This window comes from Chanodichthys erythropterus, chromosome 15 (genome assembly GCF_024489055.1).
Source record: "Chanodichthys erythropterus isolate Z2021 chromosome 15, ASM2448905v1, whole genome shotgun sequence".
Taxonomy (NCBI): Eukaryota; Metazoa; Chordata; class Actinopteri; order Cypriniformes; family Xenocyprididae; genus Chanodichthys; species Chanodichthys erythropterus.
Window position 1 is genome coordinate 14,145,001 of NC_090235.1, and position 15,059 is coordinate 14,160,059.

Below are 15,059 nucleotides of genomic sequence, written 5' to 3' on the forward strand. Positions count from 1 at the left end.
TGCTAAGGCATTGCTAAGGTGTACTGAGTGGTTGTAATAACATTTTATTGATTAGCTAAGGCATTGCTAGGGTGTTTTAAGTGGTTGTAGTAAATTGTTGAGTTGCTAAGGTGTTGCTAGGGTGTTCTGAGTAGTTGTAATAAATTTGTGTTGAGTTGCTAAGGCGTTGCTAGGGTGTTTTGAGTGGTTGTAGTAAATTTTTGAGTTGCTAAGGTGTTGCTATAGGGTGTTCTGAGTAGTTATAATTAATTTTTATTGAGTTGCTAAGGCGTTGCTAGGGTGTTTTGAGTGGTTGTAGTAATTTTTTGAGTTGCTAAGGCATTGCTAGGGTGTTTAGAGTGGTTGTAGTACATTTTGAGTTGCTAAGGTGTTGCTAGGGTGTTCTGAGTAGTTATAATTAATTTTTATCGAGTTGCTAAGGCGTTGCTTGGGTGTTTTGAGTGGTTGTAGTAATGTTTTGAGTTGCTATGGTGTTCTGAGTAGTTGTAATACATTTTTATTGAGTTGCTAAGGCGTTGCTAGGGTGTTTTGAGTGGTTGTAGTAAATTTTTGAGTTGCTAAGGTGCTGCTAGGGTGTTCTGAGTAGTTATAATTAATTTTTATTGAGTTGCTAAGGCGTTGCTTGGGTGTTCTGAGTAGTTATAATTAATTTTTATTGAGTTGCTAAGGCGTTGCTTGGGTGTTTTGAGTGGTTGTATTAATGTTTTGAGTTGCTATGGTGTTGCTAGGGTGTTCTGAGTAGTTGTAATAATTTTTTATTGAGTTGCTAAGGCGTTGCTAGGGTGTTTTGAGTGGTTGTAGTAAATTTTTGAGTTGCTAAGGTGTTGCTAGGGTGTTCTGAGTAGTTATAATTAATTTTTATTGAGTTGCTAAGGCGTTGCTTGGGTGTTTTGAGTGGTTGTAGTAATGTTTTGAGTTGCTAAGGTGTTGCTAGGGTGTTCTGAGTAGTTGTAATACATTTTTATTGAGTTGCTAAGGCGTTGCTAGGGTGTTCTGAGTAGTTATAATTAATTTTTATTGAGTTGCTAAGGCGTTGCTTGGGTGTTTTGAGTGGTTGTATTAATGTTTTGAGTTGCTATGGTGTTGCTAGGGTGTTCTGAGTAGTTGTAGTAATTTTTTGAGTTGCTAAGGCATTACTAGGGTGTCTGATCACTGTGTAAAGCATCAATACATTTGTTAAATCACTGACCCTAACTCTGAGCAGTAGCGATAGCTGACGCGTGGTGTCGTACCTGCCCGGGGCCTCGCTGGTCAAGCTGTTGATCCTGCTGGCGATGAGCTGCAGTCTGCTGAGGATGTTGTCCATGTGTTTGGGGTCAGAGCTCTGACCAGCGCTGGACTCCAACGTCATGTCTCCCGTCTTCTGCTGCAACACCCAGTCACGGGTTCGATCCGCTGGCGGACCGTCTGATCTCACACTCCGGTCATTCTCAGCGGCTCTCAGCTTCTCCTCCAGCTCTCTCACTCTCTCCTGCAGTCGGTCTCTCTCTCTCTCCAGCCTCCTCACTCCGTCTCTCTCTGCGTCCAGCTCCGCCCGCAGCTCATCCGCCCGTCTCTCCAGGCCGCTCAGACGGTCATGTGCCACCCGAAGCTCGTTCTGGTTCTGTGTGGCGGCGCGTGCGAGTGAAGCTTTCTCCTCGTCCCACTGTCGTTTGCGCTGCACCGCGTCCAGTTTGTGTCTCTCCAGCTCCTCCATCATCTGCACCACCTGCGCCTGCTTCTCTGCCAGCTGCGTCTGCAGCGTCTGCAGGAGAGACTCCACCGAGAGAACGCCGGCCTCCACCTGCACACACATACACCTCAGTTTAATTCCTACTGCAGACCACTTGCCGTATTTATTTTTGGAAAGTAAACAGGTTTAGTGTCTCTGGTTACCTGGCTGCAGGTGGCTTCGGCCTGCATGAGGGTGTGGCTTGTCCCAGAATCCTGAGGGTTTGACACGGAGCTCTGGAACCGCTGGAGCAGTTGTGCATTGAGCTCTTTCTCCTTCTCAAGAGCGCTGCTGAGCTCCACGGCCCGAGCTCTCTGAGCGTCTAACTGAACCTACACACACACACACACACACACACACACACACACACAACTCAGTGACCTGCTCTGACCCAAACACAAGCATGAAGGGCGTTTAAAGAAGCGTACCTTCAGCTCTGAGGAGACGCCGGCCTCTCGCGCCTGCTGCCCGTCTACCTGCTCTCTGAGCTGTGCTGAAATCTGCTTCTCTCTCTCCAGGGAGCTCGACAGGTCAGCCACACGACCTCGCTGTTCCTCTAGAGCCAGTTTAAGGTCCTGCAGAGATGTATGGCACATCAGTACAAGCCATCAAAAACACATCCTTGTGATTAACAGAGTGTTTTTACCTCCACTTCCTCTCTCTCGGTCTCCTCCTTCCTGTCAGATTTGCACTTCTCCTTCTCGTAGGCCCACTGCAGCTCTCTCGCTCTCTTCTGCTCGTCTGCCAGTCTGTCGGTCAGTGTGTCGACTTCAGCGGCCTTCAGCGAGACCTCCGCCCTGCCAGAGCACACAGGTAAATGCTGTAAATGCTTTTGTTTTTGGAATAGTGAACATTAAATGTCCCTAACAGACATCAAAATCACTTATAATCTCATTTAGTAAATAAAATTATTTTATGTATATTTTCATTAAACGATTTGTATATTTTTAATATAAATTATTACATATATTTTATTATATATAATTAATTATATTATTTATTTATTAAGTATATAGAAGTACTTGTACTTTACTAGCAGAAATAAGTAATATGTCAATATTTATTATAAAATAATATATAATACAATTATTTAAATATTTATTATTTGTTTTATATTTTATATATATATATATATATATATATATATAAATAAATAAAACGAATTATATTAAAAAATAATAGTATTTTCTATTATTTTGTGTGTGTGTTACCTGAGTGTGTCGAGCTCTTTCAGGTGTTTGTGTTGTGATTTTAGAGCGCTCTCCAGCTCTAGTTTAGTCTGGCTCAGTTCAGTCTTCATTTCCTCCAGTCTATCGGAGCCCGACCCGACCGCCGTACCGCCCGACATCGGTTCTGCCTCCCTCACCGTCTCCATTCCTGATGAACAAGAAATAAAAACCTTTATGTTAATATTCCCATCAGCCTTTATCACTAAAACATCAGAATCGGACCGTCCTGTAAACAGTCTCTCTAGATTCATACACTGAGGACTAGCTAGTCTACTACTGTTTAACACACAGTCTCTGTCATACCAGTTGTGTCCACATGGTGGCGCTGTGTGTGTGCAGATGTGAGCGACTGAAGCTGAGCTCTGAGCTGATGGATCTCTGAGCGAAGGCTGTTTCTGTCGGTGGAGCACAACACACCCATGACCTCCCTGTGCCGGGCGTCCTGCAACACAAACAACATTCAGACAAGAAACCTTACCCGGTTTATACCTGATATCAACATCGATCTCAAGTGCTCAGCACTCAATTATGACATGTTATTTAACACTGTCTAAAGTATCAGAGCTATTCACATGGCAAACACAAGATAAACAACACAATCCATACAATTTAATATACTAAATCAAACATTTCATCTTGACATAAGACATCTAAAATGCTAAACAGCTGTAAATAATGTGCAAAATGTTTTGTGATTATTGCACTAAAACTTTAAAACAGGTTAGGTACGAATTTAAAACAAAACTAGTGTTTTTTTCAGAATCATTAATGTACTGTTATAGCGTTTATGAATAATTTTAATTAGCTTTAAGTTTTATATTTTCCATTTTAGTCATTTTGTTGCATTTTATTTGTCGTTTTTAATGTGTCTATATAGTTTTTATTAATTTTAATTTTAGTTGTTTTAGCCTTGGCATCTAGCCTAAATAAAACAAGTTTAATTTTAGTATTATTATTTCACTTAACATTTATTTTATTTCAATAATATAATATAATATAATATAATATAATATAATATAATATAATATAATATAATATAATATAATATAATATAATATAATATAATATAATATAATATAATATAATATAATAAACCATTCAAAATATATAGAATAAAATTTATTTTATTTATATATATATATATAAAACAAAGATTACTTATATTATTATTTTATTAATCATATTATTTATACATTTATATTATTTTAGTCATACCGAAAAAAGGGTTAGATTTTTAAAATATAAACTGAATTAAAAATAAAGATTTTAAAAAGTAATTTTTTTTATGGGTTTTAGTTAACCATAATAACCCTGTTATTAATAATAACTCTTGCTTCATTAACATACAGTAACATGCAATAAGTGATGAATGAATGTGATGTATGCGGTATTAAAATCAGAGACCCTCAACCAAATCCATGCATGTCAATCCCAGATGTAGACAGCAGTCATGTGATCATCAGTGTATGCTAACCTGCTCAGCTAGCGCTCTCTCCAGCTGGTTGAGGTGAATGACAGCATCAGCGGTGTCCAGCCGCTCCAGGTGAGAGTATAAAACGTTCTTCAGCACGTCTCGCTCGTGAACAAACACCTGCTGAACGGCCGACAGCAGCTCCGCTCGCCAGTCGCCATCACCCTTCACACACACACACACTTCAACATTTGAACCAGTACAAGAGCTCCTGCATAATTACATTCACAACACTAAACAAAACATGTCATCTTAAAGCCCTTCAGAAATGCAGATGCACCACTTTTCTCTGTGTTCGTTGTGGTTGTTCACCTGTGTGTCTGTGGCGGTCTGCAGTTTGCTGATGAGGATCTTCAGGGACTCGACGGTGTCGATGAGGGCGTCTCTCTCTTTGCTCCAGGTCTGAGGAGGAAGGGTCGCGCCGGGTCGGTCCGCTTCAGACAGCGGCAGTTCAGAGAGCGACAGCACCTGCATCCCCTCCTGATGGACCTCGCGCAGCAGACTCTGTGTGAGCGCATCACGCTTCGTTTAGCTGGTCATTCTCTCGCTGTGTTCGAGCTACAGTCAGATATTGTCCAGCTCACCTTGATCCTGTCTGGCAGGACGTCCGGCTCCGTGTCTCTGCGCGCGCCCTCAGGTGTGGTGCGGTACTCGTGCTGCAGGTGAGGATGATCGTAACCGGTGCGCTGACTCCAGTCGGAGCTGCTGTCTGTTACACACACATTTATGAAATTATGACAGAATTAATACATTTATTCATCAAGGATGCATTCAATTGATCAAAAGTGATCAGAAACGTTTCTTCAAATCATCATATCAGAATGATTTCTGAAGGATCATGTGACACTGAAGACTGGAGTAATGACGCTGAAAATTCAGCTTTGATCACAGAAATAAATTACACTTTACTATATATTCACATAGAAAACAGCTGATTTACACTGGAATAATATTTTACAATTTTTACAGTATTTTTGATCAAATAAATGCAGCTTTGATGAGCAGAAGAAACTTCTATATAAAAATCTTAATTATTTCACACTTTTAAATGTGAGTGTTAATAACCCAGAACATGAAATGAACATCTATTTGTCTCACCACTGGCGTATCCATCTTTAAACGGAGAGACGGCGGGACGGTCTGACCTCACCGAGGGACCCTGATGAAGACAAATAACAAACAATCCTCATCAGAAGAAGCCATTTATTTTAATTTATAGTTGAAGGTTTAATAATAAAGACTTAATAAATGTCTCTGATTTTATTGTGAATGATTCATCAGCGCAGGGTTTCTGCAGGTTTTATGCATGTAAATTTTCAAGACCAAATAAAGAAAATATAAGGAATAAATTGAAGGGAACAAACAAGTCAATATGTGAATGTCTAGGGAGAATGTTTTAGCAACACTTCAAAGTTTGAAAATAAAACTTCCAACAGATCTCCATTACTTAAAAAGTAGCTTGAATATCTCTCAAACACGAGAATACAGACATAATGTTAATATGATCACAAGTGATGTATTTCTGCCTTGTTTTTAGTGCAATTGTCTAAAGATATTTAAATCAAGATGCATTTACTGGAGATACAAAATGACAGAATGTGAAGTCTTGTTTTCTGTGAAATTGATCAAAATAAATTGAGTTTTGCTTAAAACAAGAACAAATATCATTGACACATCTTGTTTTAAGCATTAACTCACTTCATTTTGTTATTCAATACGACTTCATTTTACATTTGCATCTCAAATAAATGTATTAAAGATGTTTTTGTATTGGAAAACAGGACAAAAACACTGAGGAACACATACTTTTTTTTTTTTTTTTTAAATCCATGCAATATTTAATGCCAAAATTAACATTCTGCTCAGATTTAAGATCTTTTTAAGGCTTTAATTTGTGTAAGGGTGAATTGAAACCTTTTTAAGACCTGCAGAAACCCTTTCAAAATAAATAAAATGACTATTTTCATAGTCATTGATCAAGATGTAACACCCTCAACTTCTATAAAAAGTTGTATTTTTTACACATGTAATGAAGTTACGAGTGATGCACAGAAAATGTAAACATTCTGTCACGTAACATCACATTTAAGCCATTCAATGACTATAAACTCTATATTTCGCTAGAAAGCTAACTCTAGAGAGAAGCGTTTTGATTGATATATGAAGCATATTACATATTCATTATATTTTTACTTAACCTGTTCTTCATTATTTAATGTTTGTTTAAATATGTCATGAAAACACTACAGACACCATTAAAATGTTTATATTTCAACAACAAACTGGAGTAGAAACATGAATAAACCATTAAAAATGTATATAAATACTGCCTTGTGTGCAATTTAAATATTCATATACAACTACAGTTTATTAAATAAATGTGATTAAGTAAGTAAACTTTATTTTTGCTTTCGGCTTTTGGCTAAATAGAAACTTTAATTTTGTTTTTGGTAAAAAAAATCATTTCACTGCATCACCAAAAAATACATATTTGTAAATGAAGTGTAATGTTACATTACAGTAGTTTAAACTGCCTCTATTCCACTTTGATGAGATTGATACGGTGAAACGGGCGATTCAGATATGATAATGAGCGTTCAGAAAGGCGGGGTTTAGAGAGACCGAATCTTCAAACAAACCGTTTCAGACACTGAGAGAAAAGAGCTGATGATTATAAGAACAATAATGTGTTTTTTGACCTTTAGGAGACCCCAACACAAAACTAGGAACCTTTTTCACTGTAATAAAGGAAGTGTGTCTGACCTCGGTGGCTCTGAGTTTGTCGATGGCGTCTCTCAGCGCTCGGATCTCCTCCTCCAGCTGCTGGTTTTCCCTCTTCAGGCTCTCGCTCTCAGAGATGTGTCTGGCCTCCATGTCCATGATCTCGGCCGCATGGAGCTCCTGCATCTGTCCGATCTTCTCCGTGTATCCCGCGATCATCTCCTCCACGTCATCGGCTCTGGACGGGTCAGTCTGCGTACCCACGTCCACACGGGACGAGACGGAGGTTCCGCTCAGAGACGAGGACCTCTCTGATTGGTCCGTGGAGTTTCTGTGAGGAAGGGAGGGCTTGTCTTTACTCACATCAGCACTTTTGTTCATCCCATGATGCTCTCTGTTGTCTCCATTTTTCCCTGCTTTCGTTTTAGGCTGAAACAGCGGTTGTTGTGTTGGCTCCTCGCTGGATTTGGCTAAAGCGGTCTGCAGCTCTTGAACTTTGACCCTCAGCTCAGCAATGGACACGTCTCTGACCTGAGCGAGACACGAAGAGCTTGACTTATTACAACAGATCTGTGTTTCTATGAAAGATTTGGATTACATTTTTAGCTAAATTCAGGTTTTAGCCTTTGGCTCTGTGTAAAAGAACATCTGGCATCATTTTGTAAAATTAAAATGAATAAAAAATAAATAAATAAATAAAATATATTTTTATTATATATATTAAATAAAATAAAAATAAACCATTTTAAAAATTTATAAAATAATAGTAATAATAAGAATAACAAGTTAAAATAAGTGAATGATAAAAAATGACACACTAAAATTAATTAAAAATCATAAAAGTAAAAGTAAAATAAAATTAAAAAATAACTAAAATGAACTAAAAATGCATTAAATCATGAAAATTTCAAATTAAAATAATTTGTATCAAAATTGAAAAACACCTAGTAAAAATATATAAAATAAGGCAAATGTAACATTCAAATAAAAAAATCATAAAAAAACACAAAACTGAATTAAATCATAAAACTGTAAAATTAAATAAAAATATCAACGATAACAATAAATATTAACTAAATAAAGATGAAAAATTTAAATAATTAAATAATTTTAAAATAAAAACAAATCAAATTAAATCAAAACACTAAAAATTAGGGCTGTCAAACGATTAATCGCGATTAATCACATACAAAATAAAAGTTTGAGTTTGCCTAATATATGTGGGTGTACTGTGTGTAATTATTATGTATATATATAAATACAAACACATCCATGTATATATTTGAGAAATATTTACAAGTATATGTATTTATTTATATTTTTATATAATTTATATTATATATAAATACATTTTTTGTACATAAATAACATATTTTTCTTAAATATATACATTAATTTGTGTGTATTTATATATATATACATATTAATTACACACATTCCTCACACATATATTATACAAACTCAAACTTTTATTTTGTATGCGATTAATCACGATTAATCATTTGACAGCTCTACTAAAAATGTATTAAATCACACAAAATGTAAAATAAAAAAAATCTAAATATAAAATAAATCATATCAATAAATCACTTACTAAAATTAATTAAATCATAAACGTACAATTAAAATAAAATAAAGAACTTCAAAGTAAAAAAATCTAAATATAACTCTTACTAAAAATGTATTAAATCATGAAAATGTCAAATTAAAATTATTCTTGATCAAAATAAAACACCTAGTAAGAATTAATAATATAAGAGGAATGTAAAATTAAAATAAATCATTTTAAAACAAAAAAACTTAAAAAAAATGAATTAAATCATAAAACTGTAAAATTAAAAAAAACTATCCAAAACACTACAAATTAATTAAATAATAAAAATGCAAAATTAAAATAAATAATTAAATTTAAAATACAAACATAATACAATAAACGTACTAAAAATGAATGAAAACACTTAAAATAAAGAATTTTAAAATAAAAACATTCCATCAATGTCGATGAGGGATTTTAAAATTAATTTTAAATTTATAAAGTATAAAGTATAAAGTTGACAAAATTCAAAAACATACTTTTAGGACACGAGCTACTTAACGATTTTATCATTAAAAAGATCAGATTAACGTTTAACACTTTGATCATTTTAATTTTACATTATTATGTAAAATATTTGTCAATTCCATCACAATCACATGAAGTTCAGGTGGTTCCACCATCAGAAGGTTTAAGTCTGAAGGTGACAGGAAGTGTACCTCGATCTCTTCCTGCAGTTTGAGACTGCGCTCCCTGTAGCTGCTCAGCTCCTCTTTGGTGGCGGCCGCTTCACCTTTGACCTCCTGCAGCTCCTGTAGCAGCTCTGCAGTGGACTGATCACCCTCCTGTGAGGCCTGCAGAGAAACCAATCAAAGGTTAAAGGTCAAAGAGCCTCGACGAGTGTCCCATCACCCAGTGTAGAGATCCAGTGAGGCGTCTCACCCTGTGGAGCTGATCCTTCAGCAGAGCGATGCTCATTTCCCTCTCCTTCACAAAGAGAGAACATCAACAATGAGCCGAAATTCAGAAGACCAACACATGATCCGAGTTCAGTGTGAAAACACGGTAAACATGGATACCTGCAGCAGCTCCTGCAGCCGGACGCTCTGATCCCTGCAGCTGTCCAGCTCCTGTCGGGTGGCGGACGCTTGACCTTTGACCTCCTGCAGCTCCTGGAGAAGTTTAGCGGTCTCGGCAGCCTCTTCGTCACGCGAGCCCGCTGACACCTGGAGGTGACAAACAGGAAGTGAAGGTTAAGTGTTGAGCTAAACCTAATGTTTGTTTCTGTTTGTTTATAATTAGGGCTGTCGATTTAACACGTTAATTTAATTAGTGATTTTGCCCTGTATGAAAGTTCAATAAATAAAAATATAATATTGTTATATTTTACACACAATATTGTCTGTTTTGTTATTGTCTCGATTTTCTCGATAAAATCAGAATAAAGCATTTTAAAAATTAATAAAATAAGACAAATAGTAAGAATAATAAGTTAGAATAAGTAAATGATAAAAAATAAAACACTAAAATTACATCATAAACGTAAAATTTTAATAAAAAAAATTAAAAATAAAATTAAAATACTTACTAAAAATGTATGAAATCATGAAAATGTCAAATTAAAATAATTTGTATCAAAATAAAACACCTAGTAAATATATAAAATAAGACGAATGTAAAATTAAAATATATTTTTTTAAATAAAACAATAATATTAAATATTACAATAAATTTTAACTAAATAAAAAAGATGTCAAATTAAAATAAATAAATCATTTTAAAATAAAAACAAATCAAGTTAAAAAACTAAAAATGTAATAAACCAAACAAAATATAAAATGAAAATACAACATTTTAACAATCTAAGTAAATGTTCAAGAAAGTTCAATAAATAAAAATATAATATTGTTATATTTTACACACAATATTGTCTGTTTTGATATTGTCTCGATTTTGCCAATGAAAAAAACTGTTGTGTTAACTGTCTGTTAATGAATCAACGTTTTGAGCGAATCAATCGGGTGAGTCAATGATTCAATGACTCATTCACAAAGAGAGCCATTTACTGAACAAATCAGCCGTTTGAACAAATCGAATGAATGACTCGTTTAGATATTTCCCGCCACCGGCAGACAGTTTTAGCTTCTTATTTAGGGTATAATTTCATTTAAAACATTTTGGGTATAGATCGTCCAAAAATCCACTAAAACTGTGTTTATTTACATTTACTCATCGTTTCAAACGACTTTCTTTTGTGGAACAAAGAAGATATTGTGAGGAATGTTGGTAGCTGTTTTGGTGTGTAAATATATCTAAATAACAATTCAGATGCAAATTTTGAAAAAACAAAATCATGGCCATTGAAGCCTAACAGTTTATGTGTAATAAATTCTATGTTGAATCAAATAAGATATCTAAAGCTTCTTTTTGTAACGTCTATTTGATGCTTTTCCTCATTTAACACAATAATGACTTTAAATGATATTTTGGGGGTAATTTCTCAGCTGAATTTAATGTGTGATTATTTTGCAATTAAACCGATTAATCGGCACATCATTTAATTAATTAGATTAAAAATTTTAATCGCTTGACAGCCCTAGCTATGATTTATTGCCATGCCAGCTAAGCTATTTTCATGACGAGAAACAAGTGAAAAATATATATAAATAAATAACGAATCGGAAAGTAAAGTGTTGTGTTTGATTCTGTACCTGGCTGAGAGCCGTCTGGAGCTGTGTGATCGTGCTCTCCTTCATCTGATGAGGAAACAACACGATTATCAGCAGAGCATCAGTTACACAGGCCTTACAACAGCGCTTAAATGCACATTTCATCTGTTTAACAGGGTCATGCCATCTACACTCCAGCGTCATTATTATTATTAACTAAAAATAAAACCATAAACAAACATTTCCATTACATTTACTGAAATAAAATAAAATCTAAAAAATTGGCATCATTTCCAATTTTCGTTTAGCTCAATTTGAAAGTATAAAATAACTTTTTTTTAATTAAAACTTAATACAAACTATTCAAAAAAAGACATTCAAGACATTCAAAAAAAGCTGATAAAAATGACAAAAATGCATGTTTTCAGAGAAACTGGACAAAATGAAGCGAGTTTATTCTTAAAACAAGAACTGATATCTGTCAATAGACTCTTTTTCTTTGGAGTTAGGTTTATTTTTCTGACGACACTGGCAGATATTGGTTCTAGATTTATTTTAGATCAATCTTTTAGAAAACATGACCTAATATCAAGAGATAATTACATTAGGAGAATCATGTCTTGGTGTTTGTACCTCAATCTCCTCCTGAAGCTTGTGGCTCAGTTCTCTATAGCAGTTCAGCTCCTCTTTAGTGGACGTGGCTTCACCTTTGACCTCCTGCAGCTCCTGCAGCAGCTCTGACAGCGACCGGCCGTCCTCGCCTGACTCCTGCGGGTGGACAGACTGTATAAATGCTACAAGCTCTTCATGAGATGATCAACAAGAACTTTAGGATAAAGATTTTAGAGTTTACATTTAGATTTATGTATTTGGCAGACGCTTTCATCGAATGTCTTTGGCACTGATAATCTACAGTCTGACGCACCTCAGCGACCAGCAGCGCTCTGTGAAGGGTTGGTTTGGCTCTCATTTGGTTCAGTATGTCCATCATCACAGCTAACCTCCTCTCGTACTCCATCACCTCGTCCTCCGAGCTGCTCAACAGCTGCTTCTGCAGCTCCTGGTCCTTCTGCATCCCGCTCAATCCCTCCTCCAGCTCCCTCAGCTTCTCCGTCAGCAGGATCCTCTTGGGCGGCGACGCTCCGTCCTGCGCCGTGAGGCCTCCCGCCTGCAGCTGCGCACTGGGGCCCGCCGGGTCTTCAGCGTGGGCCTCGGCGCGCAGCTCTTTGGTTTGCGTCTGGACGGCTCCTAGTTGTGCTTGACTGACCAGAACGGCGGCCACCTTCTCCCTGAGTTTGTCCTCGAGCTGGGCGACTTTGACGTAAAGAGCGTCGGCGTCCGTCTGCGCTTGTTCCACCTTCAGCTTGCAAGCGCGCAGCTCCGAGTCCTTCTCCTCCACGCACGTCTCCAGCTCCTCCACGCGCCGGCTCAAACTCCTCACCCTGGACCCGGCGCTCTCCTCCAGCGCCTGAACCTGAGCCTGGACCACCACGAACGCCGCCGTCTTCTCCCTCAGCAACTCCTCCAGCTCCACCACCGTCTCCTCCTGCAGGCGCTCGTACTCGCTCCGGAGCGAGAGGTGGTCGGCCTTCAGCGTGTGGAGCTCGGTCGTGACCTCGTCCATCTTCTGCTTCATTTCGTCGTAATCGTCTCTGGCCTCGTCCTTGCGCTCGATGTGCGACAGCTCCTGCTGGAGCTTCTCGATGACGGCGTTGAGCTGCTCCACCTCCTCCTCGTTTTTCCTCTTCAGACGCTCCTGTTCGCTCCGCAGATACTCCACCTGCGCCTCCAGCTCTCGGAGATCCTCCTCCTTCTCCTGCACCACCTGCAGCCACAGACGCACACATCAACTCGGAGTGGGTTTCATCTCAGCATCTCGTAAACGATTAGTTCACCCAAGAATGAAAGTCATTTAACCGTGTCGCTCCAACCAAGTATTATTTTCTAAACAAGATATTTTGTCAAATGTCTGAGATGCTGTTTCACAAAAATTTAAAGTTGATGGTGCCAGAAAGCAACATGCAATGCAATGATGCATCAAAATATATATATATTTTTTTTTACCAAAATGACAGAAACCAAAATGAAAGTTCAGTAAGTTTTGTTAGCTCATGTTAACTATTGTAGCTATCTGATCTTAACGAATGGAACCAGTTTTACCAATAAATTAAACCAGTTACACTTTTTAGGAAAACAGTTGTCTCTCGATATTTCAGCTGAAAAATGTACTACTCATAATTTTTTGCGTCCATTTATCTGTTATAGGGCCCAATGAAAATTTGAAAAAGGAAAAAGGGCCCTGTAACAGGAAAATGGATGACAAAAATGATGTATAATTAATTAATTAATTTATTTATTTATCAATCAAACAAAATAATTAAATTTTAACTTTTTACTATTCCATTTTATTGTTTTATTTTAGTCTATTTTAATGTGAGTAATCAAAAAGCATGTCTAAATAAATTTTTTTACAACAATTTATTATTTTTTTTAAAAAAACTAAATCATTAGGGCCATATGAAATCATAATTATTTTTTTTTTTTTCAAATTCCATTTTAATTTTTATTTTATGCAATTTTATTTTTTCCTTAAATTCCATGTTTTCCCATTGTAATTTTTCTGGATTCCATTTTAATGGTTAAATTAAATTTAAATGGTTTAATTAAATTTTAATAATCAAAAAGAATGTCCAATCAATTGAATTCACAATATTTTAACAATGTAATCATTTATTAATTTTTAATATAATAGCTGATTAGTAAGTTATAATAATATAATAAGTAAGTTTTAACTGATATTACCAAATGGAACTTTATTGTAAAGTTTTGCCAATAAATGAAACCGGCTACAGTTTTTTGGGAATGAGCCGTTTCTCAATATATTTCAGTCGAAAAATATTACTACTCCATTTTTTTGCATCCACATGCTGATGTTTATCTGTTATAGGGCCCTATGAAATTTTTTCCCAAATCCCCAAAGTTTTATTTTTTTCCCCCAAATTTTAAATTTCCCTATTCTGTTTTATTCTGATTTATTTTTTCTGTAATTTCTGTAAAATAAATTATATATTAGAAATCAAAAAGCATGTTTAATTAAAACTTTTTAACAACAATTTATTAATTTTGTTGAATAATAATTATTTTATTTTTTCCAAATTCTTTTTAAAAAATGTAAAAATTTCATTACATTACATTATGAAATGTATTTTTCCCCCTTAAATTCCATGTTTTCCATTTTAATTTTTCTGGATTCCATTTTAATGGTTTAAATAATTTTTTAATAAGTATATGTAATCAACTGAATTCATAATATTTTAACAGTTTAATCATTTATTAATTTTTAACATAATACGGTTATATTTTTTCTGAAATTTTGCGTTTAAATTTTTCTAAGCACAAAACATTAACAATTTAATTAATCTTTTAAAATTTAAATCGAATTAAAATTTAACAATTCCTTTCATTTTTTTAGCGCTGCACAACAGAGGTTTACTATCAAACTGACATTAAAATTTCAGTGCATCACTAATTAACTGCGCCATCATAAAAGCTCATATAATCTTCTGAGTAACTGCAGAGCTCATGGTTCACTGATCACATGACTTCATGAGTCATTATATGAATTATTATGGTGCTCAACAGAATAAATCACAACCCACTTTCATCATACCAAAGAAAAGAAGCTCAAAAAAGGACAAAAGGAAACAATACAGGGTTGGAACAA

At 35.6% G+C, this 15,059-nt stretch overlaps 1 protein-coding gene across 5 annotated transcripts in view; it reads right to left on the bottom strand.

Annotated features, from left to right (window-relative positions):
- The window catches only part of akap9 (A kinase (PRKA) anchor protein 9), an 89,645-nt gene that overhangs the window by 5,630 nt on the left and 68,956 nt on the right, over nucleotides 1-15,059 (bottom strand). For 4 of the 5 annotated variants that reach the window (XM_067411317.1, XM_067411319.1, XM_067411316.1 and 1 more), the window contains 17 exons: nucleotides 12,189-13,160; nucleotides 11,969-12,103; nucleotides 11,378-11,422; nucleotides 9,746-9,892; nucleotides 9,609-9,653; nucleotides 9,386-9,520; nucleotides 7,175-7,663; nucleotides 5,510-5,570; nucleotides 4,996-5,120; nucleotides 4,724-4,915; nucleotides 4,415-4,576; nucleotides 3,244-3,382; nucleotides 2,923-3,088; nucleotides 2,358-2,508; nucleotides 2,140-2,286; nucleotides 1,876-2,043; nucleotides 1,233-1,783 (listed from right to left, as the gene is read on the bottom strand). In XM_067411317.1, coding sequence (XP_067267418.1) covers nucleotides 1,233-1,783; nucleotides 1,876-2,043; nucleotides 2,140-2,286; nucleotides 2,358-2,508; nucleotides 2,923-3,088; nucleotides 3,244-3,382; nucleotides 4,415-4,576; nucleotides 4,724-4,915; nucleotides 4,996-5,120; nucleotides 5,510-5,570; nucleotides 7,175-7,663; nucleotides 9,386-9,520; nucleotides 9,609-9,653; nucleotides 9,746-9,892; nucleotides 11,378-11,422; nucleotides 11,969-12,103; nucleotides 12,189-13,160 — 3,830 coding nt within the window. The remainder of the gene's footprint in view (nucleotides 1-1,232; nucleotides 1,784-1,875; nucleotides 2,044-2,139; nucleotides 2,287-2,357; nucleotides 2,509-2,922; nucleotides 3,089-3,243; nucleotides 3,383-4,414; nucleotides 4,577-4,723; nucleotides 4,916-4,995; nucleotides 5,121-5,509; nucleotides 5,571-7,174; nucleotides 7,664-9,385; nucleotides 9,521-9,608; nucleotides 9,654-9,745; nucleotides 9,893-11,377; nucleotides 11,423-11,968; nucleotides 12,104-12,188; nucleotides 13,161-15,059) is intronic. The other variant, XM_067411318.1, reaches the window with a different exon arrangement.